Raw genomic sequence first — 19,896 nt, forward strand, 5'->3', positions numbered from 1 at the left:
TCTTTAATCGCATGTTTTTTTTTCTTATGGGGAACTCCCGCTCTCCTACCACCCTACCTCTCCTCCCCCCCAGTGCCACCACCTGCCACCCTCACCTCAGTGCCAGGCTAGAGACGGGCCACTTTCACCTCTCATCCACTGCCACTTCTCACATTTCCCAGTTTTGTTTTTTCTTGCCAAAGACTTAATCTCCCATCAAAGGAAATTGTCCTAATGCTATATTTTCTGAAAGCATCTCTCTCTCCGTCTTTCTGTTCTGTCCTCCCCAAGTATCTCTCTATCCTCTCATTGCTCTCATTTCTGGCGCCATCATTTGATCTTTCTTCCCCCCAGACTCAAGCACTCAGAGACTGACATAAAAGCACCAAAAGGGACCAGGCCTGGGGCTTTAGTGCATCACAGAGCATGTCCTGATGTTAACTGCCATGTTTTAGTGCTTGCTCCCTCTTATCCCCTCCTCGTTTTCCCCCTTTTACAGTTTGAAACAAGTGGGGGCTTTTGCAGGAGTAGGTTTTCGCAGGCAGGACCTGGGCGGGGGAACGGCTGGCTGGGTGCTAGCGCCCCGCTACAAACAGGCGGCACTGACTCTTGGTGGGTGTCTCCTTCAGGCCTTGAAGGATGAGGAGGATGCGGAGACAGGGCTGACTGAAACGCAGAAAGAGGCCGAGCCAAAGGAGGACGAGAAACTGGGCAAATTACAATACTCCCTGGATTACAATTTCACAGAGAATACGGTAAGGATCCGTTCTCCAAATCACTCACTGTGTGTAGATTTTGCAAAAAGACCCTCTTCTCGTAAGTATTGTCACATCTAACTTTAACGGTTTGACTGTATCTCTGTATGCCAAGGTTTTAAAAAGCTTTAAAAACTTTAAAAAGTTTCTGTTACACCATTAATACAGAAACACACACAGTGGATGTCTAACAATAGTTTTCACCTGTTTTTTGGAGCGGAGAGTAATGCAGCATTGCTCCTCCATTACTTGTTGCTTTGCACTGAAAAGTAGCAAATTAAAATGTATAAAATAATATTTGCAAAAACAAAAAACTGACAGTGGTAGCATAGAAAGAAACACTCTTCTAAAACTACATTTTGAAAGCTATGAGCGTCTTATCTGTTAAGAGGTGAGGGTTAGCATAATAACGATTACAACCCTCACTAAATAGATAACTTATTCCCAGGTTTACTCTGTAAATAGCAAAACAACAAAAAGAACATTCTGCACAATAAAAGCTTGAAAACTTCTGTTTTCAACAGGTCTTTTTAATGCAATTGAAAAATTATTCAACTCCTATGGAGGAAATTTAATGTGATATGGATAAATTAGGCACAAAATACAAGCTGTTTGTATTTAACAAATCAAATTAAATAGCTACTTGAGGTGGTTTATCTAAATTAAAACACAAAGTTTAACTTTAAATGGCTATTGCTGTCTCTAAATAGTTTAAGCTTTTCATAACATAACAGTTTTTTGTCAGTAGTTTTTGTTTTAAATAAAAACAATTAGATTGTGTCCTTCATTTTTGTTGTACTGAAAAGTTAGCACACTGCGAGGATCCGCTTTGAAATCCTGCTTTAAGATCTGTAAAGAACCAAACTCAGCAGAGCATTTTTGCTCTTTTTGAAATACTTCCACTGCAACCCCTTGTTTGGAGTTAATGGTTAACTTTTTATATTTCCAACTTCTAAAAGAGCGACACATTAACCCCGCCGGGATTTAGTTTGCAGTTTATCTTGTTTTTCTATTTTATTTCTGCCTAATCAAACGTGGCCCCTGCAGATATCCGTCGTCTTTACAGTTTTTCCAGTGAGTGAGTTTTGAAAAAGCAGAATAAGGGATTAAATCAGCTTTCTTTCACCAGATGTTGTGCGACAGATAATGGAAGCGGTGCATGAACACGCTGTCCCTCGCTGGGCTACCGTACTCCGTTATAAACAGATCTGACAGCCTGTGATTAGGCAGTGGAGCTTCCGGCGTCTGTGCACCAAGCGTGCCTCTTTACATGAACTCAAACCTGATTGTTATATACGTTTTGAGTCTACGAAGACAATTTTAAGTTTGTTTGTTTTTCCAGGTGAAACAATTACACAATAATCAACTTGAAATAGTTTTAAAAGCTAGAAAGACATGCCCATGTGTTGTTGAAACAGATATTTCAGTCACTTTGATGATGAATGGAAGGTTGGAGGTATTGTTGCCGCATCACCTTCTCCATTTGGGTTAAAAACTTGACGAGAAGGATGAAATTTCTATTTGAATCAGATTAGATGCAATGGCTGGAAGAACCTTTTTTAAGAATAGCTGTGGATGTCAAGACAGCAGGAGGAGTTTAATTCTTATTACAAGTTTTTATTGTTGAGTTGTCTAATTTTCTCAGTGATTTCTCTCAATCCGATACGCATCTCAAAAAGGACTTCTAGCAGTTTTTTTGTTGCAAACGTCTGACTTTATAATCTCATCAAACTTCAAATACTTTTTTGCTGACTTTAACATGTAAAAGAATATTTTTAATGTGAAAAATTATTTTTTTTTGATAATTTGACTTTTGACATCAAAGAATCTCCAGGTTTTTTCTTGTAAACATAAGAAATTAGTCTTGAAATATCTGACTTTTTTCCACAGTGGCACTAATATTGTATATTACATTACAGTATAGCATTTAATCAAAGCACTAAATGCATTTGGACACCTTGTATGAGAACAATAGAGTTCAAATCTCTAAAATCAGCCCCTCCAATAAACAATGTATGTATATTTTTGCACCTGCACTCTATAATGGAAACAACACCCTCTCCCTGGTCAATATCAATACGTTTTACAGCTTAACCTGTGAATTATTCCTGACAGTGATGCTGCTAATGAAATTACACAGTGCACACATCGTAGCTGATCAGTCATCCATACCCTTATTTCTTTCGGAGGAGACAGCCTTTCATAAAAGGGATATTTTATGGACGATATTACATTTCACAGTGCTGATCTGTCTTGTACAGGGAGGCGGTGACAGCTCTCTATGAGGTTCTTGATTGCAAAGGTAATGAGCTCCACCATGGCTCTACAGTGTAATGAATGGATGACAGTTTTCACATTTGTGACACTGACCCCAAAGAAGCTATAGGCTGAGCTCACGGGACATCTTGGAAGTTAAGAAACAGGCCAAGCAAAAAACTCAGGAAGACATTTAGACCTTGATTCCTTCAAGAATAAGCTATGAATATCAAACCTACTCAACTATGCTGTAAAATGTTGCCGTAATAATTTGCTATAAGCTCAAATAGTTGAAATATTCCTGAAAAAGTAGCCTTGGAGGTGTCAAGTAAGAGTGAGTTATAAATCCTTCTAAAAACTGTTTTTACTCATGAAAAGTATTTTTTAAATAAAAATAAATACCATCAATAATCAAAATGTCACAAATATGCTTCATAGACATGCAGTGCAAGCATACTAGTCTTTGCTTCACCTTTAAGACCCTCACTTTAAGATCTCCCCGCTAATTGATGTCGGCATGTTTAATGGGACTCTTGTCTCATGAAGGCCCCAAACTTAGCAAATGTCAAGTCCTTCTGAGGAGAAGCTGTAAACACCAGTTTCCATGTGTGCAAATACTAAATCAGGGGGATCAGGGTGGAGAAGCACTTGGAGATTAATGTCAGGTCCACATGGCAAAGCATTGTTTCTCTCTGTTAAGCACTGCAAATAGCTGCTGCCCGATGCTGGATTTATACACTAATGAGAGGAAAAAAGGTTTGTAAAAGATCCAAATCATTCAGGGAGCAGCGAGGAGACTACATGAGGCAAAGGCAGCAAATGAACCACAAAGAGCCATCTCAGCACAGCAGGAAGAACCACTTTCAACATCATTACTGTATTCATTGTTCTTATCGCAGGTCAGGCACAGGCATACAGCATCGTGTCCAGTCAGAACTCAATATTTATAAGAGATGAATTTAAAAAAACAGTCGTATTCGTTTTATTATCAGACAGTCAGCTAGCTTCCATACCGACTCTAAAAGCCTTTGTGGTGATATTCTATTCTGTGGAAGTGTTTATCGATGCACTAGGGAGAGAAAGTCCTCGGTGTGTGTGTGCTCATTCTGGTCAGCAGGCTGCTCACCGTCTGCAGCTCAACTCACAAACAAAGGTTATACCAGTTAGTCCTTAGCTAAACAGGAAAATCCCCACAGATGTGCAAACACAGAGCCACTGTTGTTCCAGTTCTGACTCTGAGGTCTGGTGTCAGCCACATGGCTAAATCCAGATTTTTGCCGTTTTAAATGATGAAACGCAACAAAGCCAATTAGCAGAAGCAGCAAACTGGAAATCAGCCTTTCCAGGCACATCCTGCTCCAATCTCTCCTCAGGCATCAATGCCTTCCACGGTAAAGAAGGTGTGACATGAAGTGTCTCCTACTGACGGTGCTGATGGATGGATGGATGAAAATCAGCAGGACAGCATGCATTGAGCAATTGTTGCACATAAAGTCTAAGTGCCACTTCCTGTCTCCAGTGCTCAGCGTACTTCTGTGAAGGTTAAAGTAAATGACAGCTAGATTGGCTCCTTTTTGTCTTATAAGATATGCAAATATTTCCTCAAGGAGGATTCTGATATATTCTGTCATAAAACTTTAAGAGCTCAGATGTATTTACCCATCAACAATGGAAATATTTTTCTAAACCTGGTCAACAGGACATTAAAAACTTGCAGTATTTATAATGAATCATTAAAACTCAGGTTAGCTCAGGTAGCTCCTTATGGTATAAAATTGTTATATTATGAATTATAAATTATTATATATACTGTAAATTCAGTAGATTCCTGCATTTTCTCATCTGGAAATATTTCCAAACTGCTGATTTTGGAAAAAGTTTATTTATTCATAATTTTTATGTATAAATATAAATATCACTGAGAAGATTCTGTTGAAGTAATAAAATAACAATTTTATCCTCCAATAATCTGGAATAAACTGCAAAACTTCAACTTGTTTTTTCTTAAATCTAATAAAGAAAGAAAGTTGCAAACTCCAAAAACGTTACTATAAATCGAAGATCATCCTTATTTCAAGGAACTGGCTGAATTTAAAACATAAAGCTTTGTGCTACATAACTTAAATGTATCTGCACAACTGAACAAGTTTTAGTAGATGGATTATTTCCAAAACAAAATCATGCAAAGCCACAGGAATAGCCCACAAACTTTTTCTTTGCATGTCTTGGTGGTTGTTTTTGTTCTCCACATGTTTATTTGCTGCATCATCACCGGTGGAGCTCCACACAGGAAGCTGATGCAGCTCCTGTCAGCTGTGGAGCTCCATGGCTGAGCCCCCTGGTCAGCCTCCAGATTGCAGCTTGATGGCTGCCTGATAGGAAGTTGATTGACTGACTAGCAGGACCTTTGAGTCGAGCCTCTGACTGACAGGTCAATCAGACACCCAGGACCCCTGCTGTGGTTATCAATTGTCAACCATATGAGGGGGAAAAACGCGCGTCTCTTTCCTGGCGCGACACGCCGTGACCTTTATGGACTCTTCAGGAGCCGTCATGTTCTGCTTTTGTAACCTTCTAATATTGGAGCCGTCTCCCCATTAAAATGACACCAAATTATCTTTAGGATGTCATTACTATCTAGTGATTGATGCTGACATTTGCAGAAAGTTTCCTTTAGGCCCAGAGCCATACTTTGGTGGTATTTCTTTATCCAATATATGATTTGTGCGTCAGTCGACAGGCAGAGTTATAATCTGTGGACTCTCTTCCTGTTTCAGCTCATGGTGGGGATCATCCAGGCTGCAGAGCTGCCTGCCATGGACATGGGAGGCACATCTGACCCTTATGTGAAGGTCTACCTCCTGCCTGACAAGAAGAAGAAATTTGAGACCAAGGTCCACAGGAAGACCCTAAACCCAGTCTTTAATGAACAGTTCACCTTCAAGGTACGTCTTGCTTTAGTGGTTTGAGCTTTGGCTCAGCGCTCCAACACATTTGCACAGTTTTGTAGCTGGAAGTCTTTCACTTCTGTTGACAATCTGATTTGCATGCAGCCTTGAAATCTGGGAAGGTGTGCAGACAGCAACCAGCTGGTGCATTAATAAGCTCCTGACAGAATATCTCACACACACTAACACTCAGGCTCAGTATGATTGGGATTAACACAGGCAGATGCACCACTACACCCGGGCCTCCACACAGCCGTAATGGATGCGTGGCTGCAGTTTAGCAGTGGAGAAAGTTTTGTCATTTGTTTGACAGTTGAGAGCTCCGTTATTTGAAGTACATTGAGAATAATGCAATGAGACATTCGTTTAACTTTCCATGAGCAAGTTTTTATTTTTATCTGGTTTAATATCTAGACTTGGATCAGAAAGTTAAATCCAAAAGCATCTAAATCTCATTAAGAAACTTTCGTTAGGAAACACAAAGAAGAAAAAGTCCAGTTCTGACAATTTCTGAAATTATTCAGGCATAAAACGGCTCCTAAACTCAAGGCTGGAGGCGTGAGGACATGAGACAAATTGAAAGGAGCCTATTTAAATTTGACTTTTGGGCACTTTCCATTCAAACATAGAATCTGATTGGGCATCCTTATTATAGCTTTTTTTAATTTAGCCAGGTCCTTGTCTTTATTCAATCCAGAAAATGTTTAAAATGGGACTTTTTTTTTTATCCCATTTAATTTTTAGCCTTAGCAAAGACCTTAAAAGTCTGGCTTGTTGCTTATTTGACCTAAATCAGTCACCTTTAGACTACATTTAGGGATAATGTAGTTGTCTCCATAGATACATTATCTGCTTCTGATTTTAGATTTCCTGCTTAGACAGGATTTTACTTTACATTGATTCAAAGACGATTCTTTGATTAAATCTGCGAAACAATCCTTTTTAAGATTGCTTTTGTCCACTATTTAGGCTCTGTCATAATCAACTAGAGTAGCTGGGCTAAGGAAATGTTTAAAAGACCCTCAGAAAGCCTGGATTATAATTAATATAGACTACTATATGTACATATATTGGAAATAATACATGACAAAGAAAGATTCTTGTTTGTCTACCTGAGCCCAGACCTGCATGTTGAGTCCTTTTTAACTTAATATCTCAATAAAATTAATGAATTTCAAACAGTTCAACACTAATGTGACTAAAATCAAAGCAGATGGCAAGAAAGCTCTTAAAATGAAAGACAACCATTCAAACTGTCCTTGCTCCTGGCAAAGAAGTGACTTGCATAAGAAAACTGAAACATGAAAAAAATCAAGCTGCCCATATGAAAGGAGGAACGTCAGCATCTGTCAGGCTTTCCACAAGTCCAAAAACGATCCTAGGAGGTAGTAATGTCTGAACCATCACAGCTGCTGTGATTATTTTGAGACGCTGGAGATTTACCACTTCCACGTGTCTCAAAATAATCCTGGCAGCTGAAATCGGCCCGACCATACAATGACAGAAAATTGAGATTTTGATGCATTGTTTATGTTTGTTTTAATGTAGAAAGAATAGAAATCATGAATGAACCCAACTTTACAAAACCATATTTAGATAGGAAAGTATTATGAATCTCCTTGTTTTCCATTGCAACTTTCTTACAATTCCACAACATTTTTCAGTTTATTTCCCAAGTTATCCTAGAAATCAGCTTAACATTGACAGATTTATTTAAGTCCATGAATTTAAAAATGTGGATGGTCTCTACAGAGCCCTAAGAGGAAATTGCACATATGGACTAAAAGCTGATAGACCACAGAAAATTGAGAGTTTTTCCAAACCACCTTTCAAATGCCAGATATACCTGGCGAGTTATTAGAAGGAAGACTTCGAATTTATTTCGCCAAGACGGTGGAAGATTGGGCTTTGCATGCATAATGCCTTATTATTCTGAAATACATGCAAATCGCAGCACAAGTTTCTTGTTTAGGATGGAGGGCACACAGAGTATTGCGCAGTATTTATACAGAAAAGCAATCGCAGCCACATCTTCTCATACTGCTGTGGTGAAAATCTTGATAGCGTTTGCACCTCCATGTTCTGAAACCTACTGATGGTGCTTCCTCCTCCAAAACGAGGCTGAAACTGACTGTTTACGTGCAGAAACCTGGAAATGGATGTCCAGAAAAACGGTGAAAAAAGATAACAAAGGGAGACGTAGTGATTGCCTTTACACTGGAACAGGATTCTTCAGGTCTGATTTGACATTTGATTTTGCATCGAGGTTCCCGAGACATTAAGGTGATCTTCATACATTGCGAAGGGAGCCGTTTTTAGCCTTCTTCTGTACTCATGACATCTTCAAAATGGAGCAAAATCTGCTTTAAAGGTTAGTTTGGTTAAACTGCTTGTTTTAAAGGCCCTGTTTCATCCCTAGGTGCCCTACGTAGAGCTTGGTGGCAAGACGCTGGTAATGACGGTGTACGACTTTGACCGCTTTTCCAAGCACGACGCCATTGGCGACATCAAGGTGCCCATGAACAAGGTGGACTTCAGCCGCGTAACGGAGGAGTGGAGAGATATACAGAGTGCTGAGAAGGAAGAGGTAAGGCTTCACATCCATGCCAAAAATATTACGCAGACATGTCTGCCATTATCTCGCTTATGTTATATCACGCAAGGCTCAAATTTGACATGTTGTACCTCTTGTTTCCATAATAGGAGTGTTTTTATTGCATAAGTCATTACTTTGCTGCTGCTTGTTCCTCAAACACGCTGATGAAATCCATTTCTCCTCGAAATGCCACTTAATCATATGTCCACACTTCCTGTTCAATTAATAGAAGTGAGTTTCCAGTCTCCAGCTCAGGAAATTCAATTTTCATGGTAAATGTCATGGCATATAGCACATGTTGGCAACCTTATTTTTAGCATTACAGTGGGTTGATTTGAAGGTTAATTATCACACCATGGAGTGGATGGAGGAGTTATTTAGTTGAAGGGCATCACTTGGCCGTGTTGTGGTGACTGCACTGCTGCTTATATCAACACTTTATATTCCTCATGCTGACCATCTATTTTTCAGCTAAGCCAAGTAATTTTGGGTGTCCTACACATTAAACAATACTTTCTGTGCTTAATGTTCATGGTTTTTAATGTCGATGCATTTGAAAGAAACATTTTTCAATTATTGAATCACCAGTTGGTCTTTGTAGTTGTTTAAAAGGAAGAATAAAAAGCCTGGATCTTCACTATTCCTATGTGTTTTTATGTTTTGCAGCCTCTGGTGCCTTGTGTTAAATAAAAGTGATATTTATTATTTATATCAGATACAATCTAAGGTTGCTGAGTAGAACAAAATGCAAGTTGAGGACTTTGGACATTTTAGCAATCTGGTCCTGATTAAATCCTGATGAAAACGTTCTGAAAGGTCAAAATTCAGGACAAGTTTGTTGATTTTGAAAACCTTTTCTTAAAATTGCTACACATTAAAAGGGTGTGTGCTGCATTCCTTAGTTCGATGAAGGAGAAATCCAGAGTAGGACTAACTCTTTAAGCCCACCATAATGAGGCAGTGTTATGATGCTGATTTGTGAGAAGACATGAAGTGATTGCAGCACTTTTCCCCCAAACGACGTAAGTGCAAAAGAGCTGATTTTAGAAGCAGGATAAAGCAGAAAACACTTGAGAGATGCAGTTTAATCTCAAACAGACTTAAGTTTAGCAAACTAAATAGTTTTGTTTTACATATTTTTACTTGACCATTGACATATTGTCTTTTAACAGCTTTTCACACATGGTAAAACATTTAAAACACAATTGTTTTTTATGTTCATATGTTTAGCACGTTAGTTGTGCTGTAGATTTCTCCAACATTTTCCATACATGAAAGAAAAATCAATCTGATCTAAAACAATTTCTGTAAAAATGCTAGGGCTTTTAAAGCAACAATAGAAAATGTCTAGACTTTTACGCCTTCATTCGTGCTGATTTGAGTCGAGCATTGTTTAATAACTCTGTCAGTGTTCGGTACATTAATCTTTGATACAGATGCAGTGATGCTTCTGAACATCCAATCTCATTTCTTCTGCTGGTGAGGAGCTGAAATAAACAGGCATAAACATGTCTGCTGTATTGCAGAGGGAAGTGACAGCTTTGTGTTTGCTCATCTGAATTGTTTCTTTGTAATCTCTCCTATCGACAACCCAGTGAGATAGAACATTTTGATTTAGTTGTTCTGTTTTTGTAATCATTCTGTAAAAGTTTGGAATCCTGTTTAATGGTTTTATATCAAAATATGCCATCCATTCTTTGGTTTTTGTCAGGCTCCATTTTCAAAACCTGATAGCTGTTGTTACGTCCGACATAAATTCAGAATGGACTCGATTGGAAAAGCTCTGACATAAAAGGTATCGAGTGTATCACTATCTGTGCTCTCCAACAGCAAGAGAAGCTGGGCGATATCTGCTTCTCTCTCCGATACGTTCCCACTGCGGGCAAGCTGACCGTGGTCATCCTGGAGGCCAAAAACCTGAAAAAAATGGACGTGGGCGGCTTGTCAGGTGAGGAGCTTAAATGGTGTTAATATGAACCCAGTGACTATTTCAGTGACAGGGCCTTTGTCTGTAATTATATGTGCACAGCAGCACTCTCTTTGCCTTTCCCACAACACTACTGTTTCTCCATCTCCATCTTCACACAAACTCTGCTTGAATTTCACATGAATAAATTTGTCCTCTGGTTTACGATAATGTCCAAGGGATGCAAATCTAGCTTGTAATGGTTGTTTATTTACATTTTGAAAATTAAGTGAAACATATTTCAGTTTTTACATAACTCATAGAATAAGGTGATGGATAAGAGCTTCTATATAGTTATTACCTGGTTGACCTTAAAGCTTTTAAGCTCTGAAAACCTTTTCCTGCTTCTAAAAAAAGTGAAGATGTTGTGGATTGTTTCATATGTTGGAGATTTGTGAATTTCACTGGTTTTGTGACACTTAACTGCATTGAAGTAGAATAATAAATCACCTGGTTGCCCCTGTATGCTGCTGCATTTTTTATTTAGGGACTACTTTAGAGGTTGCATAAAATGTTTGAAATTTGTGTTGAATTTTAAAAATAAAATAACGTGGGTTACTGTTTGGATATTTCTCCTCCTAATGGATTCTGCGCAGTTTATTTTGTGCAGTGGCTCAGAAAAACAAGACACCTGCTCCCACATTCATCATTTGAATTCACTTTTAGGAATCGGCATGTTCTCTATCAAATTAGGTCTATTTTTAATGTTTGATTCGAGCATCTTTTCAGTCAGATGCATTTAAAAATCCCTCCATGCATGTACTCTAAAAGCACAAAATCACACCGTAATCTGGCTGCTGCTCCTTGGATTTTTTTTCCTCGGGTTCAATTTGCATTCCCCATTGTGCATTTCCCTCCTGCCTCGACTCTTTCCGGCACAATTACCACACACCTGGGTCCACTTGCCTTGTGCTTGACAGGCCAGTCTCACTATGTGCCTAAACAACGTGCAGGACAGTAACACAGTTCGCATTAAAAGCTCAGAGCTCCCTTTCATCTTTGAAACCAATGTGAGCAGCCATTTGGCCACAATGGGTTTGGGAAACCATCCCCTGCTGCCATTTTATGATAGCAGCATTAGCTCTCACCACTGCCGTCTTTGCATCCTGAGATTGTGAACATTTTGAACTTTCACCACATCAATAAGCCAGCAAAGGAAAAATGCTGCCGTTCTTTGACCAAACAGCTTGAGAACCGGTTTAGTTTGCCTCTGCACAGCTTGTTTCTTACGGCCAAATTTCACTTTAATTCTTAATGTTTTTGCTGCTGCTTGTGCTTTTTCTCTGTTAAAAAAAAACTAAACAGTGTGTAGCAGAGGGATGAAATAACGGGCAGGTCTTCAACAACAATAATTAAGTTCGATGCACAGCCAGAGCTTAAGAAGGAGGACATGTAATTGATGGCCTGGGATCAGCCTTCTCCCCTTTTGTCATCCTGTTTACCATGCCTAATTATGGCTCACAGTGGAAGATGTGGGAATTATCATTAACCAATGTATAATCAGACATTATTCTTTTGATTTGCTCCTCATGAAGCAAACTGTGAGCCTACCCGCACACTGGGTTACTTAAAAAGAAGGCTGCAAAATTGTGTTTTTAAAAGTTCTGGGTGACTTTTTCCTGTTTGTGCTTCTTAAGTGCCGTGATGTTCAGAGCACCATGTTCTTTAGCTGTCGTCTTAAAATAATCCCGCCCTCATCACAGACAACTCGCTCCTTTCTTCACTTTGCAGGATGCACAGTTTATAGCGACAACACAAAGCCATTATGTTGACTTGTAGGCAATCAGATTTCACTGAATTGTTTAACTCCAGGGGGCATTTTTTTGTCCAACAGCCAAGAAAACGACTTATTCACTCTCATAACCTGTAAAACTCTTTCAGTCTCCCACGGATGTGTCATTCTGTTTTGTGCAGTTTATCTAATTGCAGTGCAAAATGGAGCATCTACATTTTTCAAGCTAATGCACTGTAATACTGGTATAAACGATGTCTGAAATGATTCAGAGGTTTAGTGAAAGGCTAACTTCCTGAGACTAACTCAGTATGACGATATCAAGACTAAGAAAGTGTTTTGTTTGCCTCGTTTTGTACTTGTCGAGGTGTCTTGGAGAGGCAGCATAAAACCAAGTAATGGCCTGCAAAAAGCGGTGCCGTTTGGACGGTAATGAAGCTGCACTGCCCTGACCCGAGGCGATATCTCCGCATCGCGTCTTTCTGCTGGAGGGTTTATTTATCTTATGCTTCTGACTGGTCCCACAGGGAGGCTTCCTCCAAGTTTCTGTGCAAGCCAGCAAGCTTAAGGGATCATTAGATTGATGTAAAGGCAATTTAGAAGTGATTAGAGAACACGTTTAAATTGGTGTCTTTTTTTTTTTAGAATTATTTAAGCTTCGAATGTTTACCTAAAAGCTTAATTGCCTGGTTGAACTCAAGCTTCTAACTTTTAAAGCTGCCATTAATAGATCAGAGTAATTTGTCTGACTGCTTGGCTTTGGCACAGATGAACTATGCTGATTTTAATTAAAGCAATGTTTTACCATTGAAGCTTTTGGGGTTTATAATTTGGCTATGATCCCTTATTGCTGATCAACATTCTTGGAAAAGCTGCTTATTGATTGGGAGTTTTTTGCCTTTCACCCTATGGATTTAGCTTTAACATAATTTTAATGTGCATGTACTTTATTTTCTGACGTTATTGGTTCAAATCTTTCTTGGTAGATTTCATTGGGTTATTTAACATTTTTAAAACTTACTGAACAAAGATTACATGAGGGGTTTTATAAGGTTTGATTTTCAGACTTGAATTTTCCCTCTTGCTCCACTTATTTTGACCTAAATGCTTACAAAACACTCAGGTTTTAAAATTTCTGGTCAACCCATTTTTAAAGTAACAGATAGATCTCAATGGGGAAAAAAGGTGGTGGTTCTTCTTCAGTCTCTCCCTTTAGTGGAAATTTGTTTTCAAGAAACAAAAGGATTGAGCTGGAGATGTGGGTGATGCTCCAGAGTGCTGTGAGCAAAAATGTGAAGCTTTTGATTCACAGGTTTGTCTACATTTTGACCCTCATAATGTGTCTCATAACTGAAATTAAGAGATCACAAATGCACAACAGCTGAAATTAGCTTGTCCTGTTGGTTGGAAAGGCTCTGCTTTAGAGATGAGAAGCTCCATCGATGAAGTAAAACCATCAAAAAACGTTTGCTGAGTTGTTCAGGCTTCTGATCAAGACGCCTCCTGGGTGCCTAAGGTTTCCCAGGCTACCTAAATCAAAAAGAACCGCAGGATCTCCCAGAATGAGCCGGAGAATGCTGGTGTGAAGAGTTATGTTTGTGTTTCCTCCTCTTGCATACGCTAATAAATATTAATACAGCATTTTCCGGACTAGAGAGTGCACCTATAAGCCGCACTGGGCTATAAGCTACTGATATCTCCACCTCTCTCAGTTTTCCACAGGGAAATAAATCTATTAAGGATGCAACCATGGATTCGTTCACGCCGAGCTTTACGTGCAGCGGCTATCGATCTATCCTATCGGATCTGTAGCCCTCAACTTAAAAGCGGCATCAGATGAACGTCTTCGTGTGGTTTCCATGATGAGGGGGTTTGAGTTTGAAGAAATTTCTGTCATCCCTGCTGCTAGCATGTGCTTGTTCTAAATGAAAGTTAGCACTTTCTTCATTTATTTCCAATTTTGACTTCCAATGATTTACTTTCTGCTGAAGCGCCCCCTGGTGGCTGAAGAAAAATCCACAGAAAGCCGCACCGGGCTGCAAGCCGCATGGTTCAAAGCGTGGGAAAAAAGTACCGGCTTATAGTTAGAAAAATACGGTAGATGAAATGTGTTTTGAAGAATTTGGTATGAAGACAGTGATTAAGTCAGGTGAGCTAAACAGCTTAAAAGCTTCCACTGTGGGTCAGGCATGTTCCAGTCATGTAAACAAGACGCACTATGATACTAGAGGTCTCTACTAGATAGGAAGGACCTTGTTAGTGTGGAGCACAGAGAAGAGTTTTTACTGTAAATGCTTGTGTGTTTGTTGGAGACATATGATTCACCACTGAGCTGAATGTGTAAAACTGAACCGACAGCCACCCCTGGGTGCACCCACCATGGCAAATCCTAAATGATGGGAGGAAAGCTAAGATGACAGGCGAGCTATATTTAACTGAGCAGTATTGGTGTTCATTTGGCACAACTCTGCAGGCACCCATAGTGTCCACACTCGAGGGAATATCTGGAGACGTTCTGTATCTGTGTTCAAAACCTGTACTGCAGAATCGATTTTAGGCATCTCCACTCCGATGAGAGAGAAAAGGAGTCACCACTTTAAGCACTTCCCAGCTTGAAATTCAAAAAATTAGGAACTTGACTCTACTCTGCTGTAGATTTGGGTCGGAGCTTATCCACAATCCTGTCTAGCTTTCAGAGGAAGATGTATGGATCACTGATAGTGCACTCCCCTCCCAAAAAAAAAGACCTGGGCCCAGATCCAGGGCGCAGATGAGTAACCCTCTGGGCAGAGAAGACAAGTCCCCGCTGTATGCATATGTGAGGAAGCACTCTTGCATCACAAGAGCTCCCATTCAACCGTAAAATGGGAGCGATTACATCCGTCTGGGATGAGACGGAAAAATGGGCCGGATATGAGGTACAACGAGCCTCCCGAAACCCAATAATGCCAAACCGTCATCTGCTGGCTGCAAAGATAAGAGCATCTGGATGGCCCTGATGCGGCATCACATGCGTTTCCCTTTTCAGCATCAGAAAAGGGTTATCATGTGTAATCCCATTCAGCTGCTGCTTTGTATTTTTTGGGCATAAAGAAACAGTAGAACTGACTATTGTAGCTTTGCTTTAGTTCTGGATTTAAAAGCAGCGTGAATCAGGCTTTAAAAAAAAAAAACAGCAATAGAAAAACATTCTTCACTTTCTTTTATGCCACTGAGGAAAAAACCAGGTGCAAAAATTAAACAAAAATAAAACTATTTGAATAAAAGCACCATAATCCATTCTTGCCAGGCGTTTAAAATGTTATTATAGGGAGCACAGAAAGTTCATTAAGCCTTAAATATCTAAATTAACGCTGTTTTCCATTTTAAAACGGCGAACGTAAACTATCCTAGCAACCTAAATCGTGCTTTTATTGCTTTATAATGTTTGTTTTTGTCTCTTGGAACAATTAGGCCAAAGATACTGTTTATTACTGTTGGTGATGTGAGGCCTTGTTTTATTTTAATGAGGATTAGCCTACACTGTTTGGTATTTGCATACTTTATCCTAGTTTCTGATAATAAAAATATAATTTGTAAGTTAAATATTTATTTCAACTTTGCTTGTTGCTGTTTTATAAACCTTTTAACACATTTCAGCGTTCAATCTGTTAAATCCACAGTCCAGGCTCCATGTTGCCGTTTACTATAGTACGCGTTTGTGTTGGATACGTCGTACATGTGAATACTTTTGGATGCATTCGTTTCCTGTGACAACAGTCACTTCCACTCCCATGCACTCAGCCCTCCTTCACTGTTTTCATCTTCTCGGCGCTTCAGCTCCTCTCAGCAGGAGAGTAATAATGGACACCCACTCCATTAGAGGCCTGTTACCTTTTCACTCTCTGTCATCTATTTATTCTGCTGCTTTTCTCCATCCCCAATTCTGTTTATGCCGTTTTCTCTCTATTTTCGTGTCAGATGCCTTGCTCCAGTCCACCACTCTGCAGTCAGGCCCTTATCCCTCTAAATTGGATGAAAGATTAAAGGAGCTAAGCTCATTCAGTTGTTGCTGCTACTGGAAATCTTGCATTCTCTTCTAAGAATATTTTCTCTGCCATCCAAACGGGGCCTCTCCAAAACTTTATAAAGACTTTGTGCATATTGAATCCAGAGATAAATCCAGATTATCCAAGTCAGTGGTGTGTCATCGACTAATTATGAGATCGGATTCAGTTTTGGTGCTTATCCATTCTGACGCTCTGAGCCTTGGTGGAGGATATTGTTGGCTCTAGATCTCATTTGATCCCTAATATCATTGTGGGTATTTGTTCCTTCCTCACATGCTTTTTACAAACCTGTTTTTCAAAATAGTCTGAGTTTCTTTTAGTCTTTTTAAAGTGATTTTACCAATAAATATCCAGCTTTTCTGAAGCATTTTGCTTATTTTTGTCCCCGTTTCTTCCTTACAATTAGAAGAACTTTAAATTTGATCAGCTATATTTTCCCTTTCCTGAATGTTGAGAAGAAAATGTGTAGTAATTTTTTTCCAAACTCTTAGGCCAATAAAAAATAAGAAATGTTAGAATTATTCAGAATTAATCGTATGAGTTAATTAGAAAAGTTTGCAGTATTTTAAGTTTAACATTATAATCTGAGATTAAACCAGTAATTGCTTTAGCAAATGAAGAAATGACCACAGGAGTTCAAAACTTATTAATTACACTGTAAATCTATAAATCCTCCTAATTCAAACACCATTAGACTGATAGTAATGCGAACCTGCTTACAGTGTTAAAAGTAAAAAATAATTGAGATTTTATGGGGGTATATTAGTAATTAGAGGGACCTGATTTGAAGCGAATAAAGAAATTTGATCCATAATTAGTATAATCTTGACATTCTGAGATTACATTTGCTGGTTTAACAAACAACTTCTGGGGTAATTTTCTCTCAGAAGAATAAATATTCCTTCATTTTCCTCGTTTTTATAAAAGAGTCTAGCAGCAGTGCTGTGTATGAGGTGGAGAGGAATATAAATTGACAGGAGCGGTGCATATTATACCCAATACTGAATCCTTTTTCATCCTTTGTGGAAATTGCAGTGGACCTTGTTACATTCTTCTCCTGCCCATAGTTTAGTCTCATTAGGCTCCCTCTGAATGTGCAAATTAACTGCCTCACCTTGTCCCTCCTAATGGCTCGATTAAAGCCAAAATATAAAATAAAAAGCCTTTATTTCATAATTTGAAAAGATGATTGTTCCCGTCTTTAGGAATCCAATCTCATTTGCCGAGCTCCCCTCTTAAGTATAATTTTGGTTACAGTTTGGAGAACATAAACAAATTGGATGGATAAATGAAAGCAATAGGTGGCCTGCGGTTTCCAGGAGGACACTCGGCATGATTGCCAGAGAGTGGGAGAGGACGGATAAAGCAGACCAATTGGGCGCCACTTCAGGTGGCGTTCGGACCGATGACAATGAGGCTCTTGAGAAGAGAAGGTTAACTGACTGATGCAAACACAAGAGGCTGATAGCCATCATTTGTAACCTCATGCAGAGCTGTTGATCTATTGTAGCATATATTTTCTAAGGATTTTACTCCTCTTAGCTTCATATATTTAATGGCTTTTGAAAGCCATTCTAACTGTGCAATATTAGCCCTGCAGCACAGCTGGTTGATACAGGAAGTTAGAAAAGTAGCAGTTATCGAACTGGTTCACCTATAAACCACAATATTCAAAGTCGGGGGCGACGGTTTATTTATATGTTAATTTTAAAAATAATTCATGTAAATATTTAGGTGTTGCTATGAAATACATCCACAACTGTATCCCTGTGAACAAGAGAAGTTTGGTTTGATTTAACTTCCGACAATGAGGACAAAAGGGGTCTTTCTATCCTGTGTATGTAAATAAACTGTTTCAGTTGCACACTGACATTGTTTTACAGAAGATTTAATTCTAAATATCAAATTTGTTTGCTCCGCTTTTCTAGATCCATACGTGAAGATCCACCTCATGCAAAATGGAAAGAGGCTGAAGAAGAAGAAAACGACAATCAAGAAGAACACCCTTAACCCTTACTACAACGAGTCCTTTAGCTTTGAAGTCCCGTTTGAACAAATCCAGGTACGTTTCTTCTGTCTTCAAAAGCCTGTCTTCTAATTGGTAAGTTGCCAACAAGTTGGGGGGGAAAAAAAATAATAATTTTTGTATATTAGCTCAAATAAATAGGAGTTCATTTAGCAAATAATCTTTTTCATCATAACAGTTCAATCAAAGGCAATTCAGTTTCAATCGGCCTCAGTTCTCCAATTAGACGAGCCAGTTGCTGAGTGGCTGTGATTCTCTGCACTCCGTTATTGTGTGCGGCATTTATCTCATTTATCTGTTTGTAGAATTTCTTACAGCGTAACGATCATCAAACCTATCAACATCAAGCTGATTTTAACCAAGTGTTACAGGAGGAAGGGAAAAATTTAGTCTTTAATTTAAAACAGGTAAATCCGATGACTCGGAAAGTATGAAAAAACAAACCAGATTATCTTGGTAATTGAGTGAAATTAATTAAACCTGTCACAGCTCACCAGTCATGAGTTTGATACCCCTAAATCAGATCTGATCGGATAAACACTCATACCTGTGTGCCGGCTAGCTGTTTATCACCACGGTGGATTGAATCGATTGAATCAGAAGCGTGTCATTGATTAAATTTATTGAACACTTTTCGGACGGCACTAAGCACACTTTAAAGACCTAATTTGTCTTGGGCAAATCAGTCAAACACTCTGAGCTGGCTGTAAATGTTAAACTAATGAGCTGTTTAAATATCTTCTCCATCGCCGATGGCTCCTGAACGCTATGAAATCTGCTGACTTTAATTACGTTCTCACACCCACATATCATCGATGTCTTTGAGGAACGCAGTTTAAATTGTCAATCTCTCTTTTTACTTCAACTTGTTACCTTTTTCCAACAAGTTACACTTTTATAAAAAGTGTTGAATTCATTTTAATTATGTTTTAACTCTGAGAAATGTTTGTTTTATTTTTTGTTACACCTAAATGTTTCCTATGATTAACCTGAGTAAATACAACAGTTTTTTATTAAGCCTAATAAAAAAAATAAACCAGATTATCTTGAAAATACATTTTAAACATATTTAAAATGTATTTTCAAGACAGTAGCGTGTCTCCTGAACTCAACAGCTCCTAAAGAACATTTGGTTAATCTAAACGGGAAGCAATACAGATTTACAAATCATAGAGCAAACGTATAAGAAGCTTTCTAATTAGAGTAACTTGTTTATCTCTGTTTGATGTGAAGAGTCAAAGCAGAAGATTTTGACTCTCCAGATGAAACCACTACATAGATTCAGACTGAGGAATTTCCATATTAATGAATCAAGGTGGTTCAGAATCAAAGGAAGCCTTATTTCAATAAGCAAACTGGAGGTGAACTGCAGCTATAAAGCCAAGCTAACCCCAACTGGCCTTGAGGGAGCCTTATTCAGTGTTTCATTACATGCTGTATTAGCCACGCTCTTTTAAAGCAGTGGCTTGGATCGCACGCGGGTGGCGGCGGCGACAGCGGCTCCATCTCAGTGTGCCAGTGGATCGAAACTCAATCAGGCCGCTTCGTGCGCTAATTCATATTCTGAGCTGTGGATTGATGCTCAGGTC

At 38.9% G+C, this 19,896-nt stretch overlaps 1 protein-coding gene across 4 annotated transcripts in view; it reads left to right on the forward strand.

Moving 5' to 3' along the window:
• Nucleotides 1-19,896, forward strand: part of syt1a (synaptotagmin Ia) — a 102,748-nt gene that overhangs the window by 77,607 nt on the left and 5,245 nt on the right. For 3 of the 4 annotated variants that reach the window (XM_007555296.2, XM_007555294.2, XM_016673020.1), the window contains 5 exons: nucleotides 609-734; nucleotides 5,768-5,935; nucleotides 8,358-8,525; nucleotides 10,365-10,482; nucleotides 18,210-18,343. In XM_007555296.2, coding sequence (XP_007555358.1) covers nucleotides 609-734; nucleotides 5,768-5,935; nucleotides 8,358-8,525; nucleotides 10,365-10,482; nucleotides 18,210-18,343 — 714 coding nt within the window. The remainder of the gene's footprint in view (nucleotides 1-608; nucleotides 735-5,767; nucleotides 5,936-8,357; nucleotides 8,526-10,364; nucleotides 10,483-18,209; nucleotides 18,344-19,896) is intronic. The other variant, XM_007555298.2, reaches the window with a different exon arrangement.

The sequence above is a fragment of the Poecilia formosa genome, unplaced genomic scaffold, assembly GCF_000485575.1.
Source record: "Poecilia formosa unplaced genomic scaffold, Poecilia_formosa-5.1.2 Scaffold69, whole genome shotgun sequence".
Classification (NCBI taxonomy): Eukaryota; Metazoa; Chordata; class Actinopteri; order Cyprinodontiformes; family Poeciliidae; genus Poecilia; species Poecilia formosa.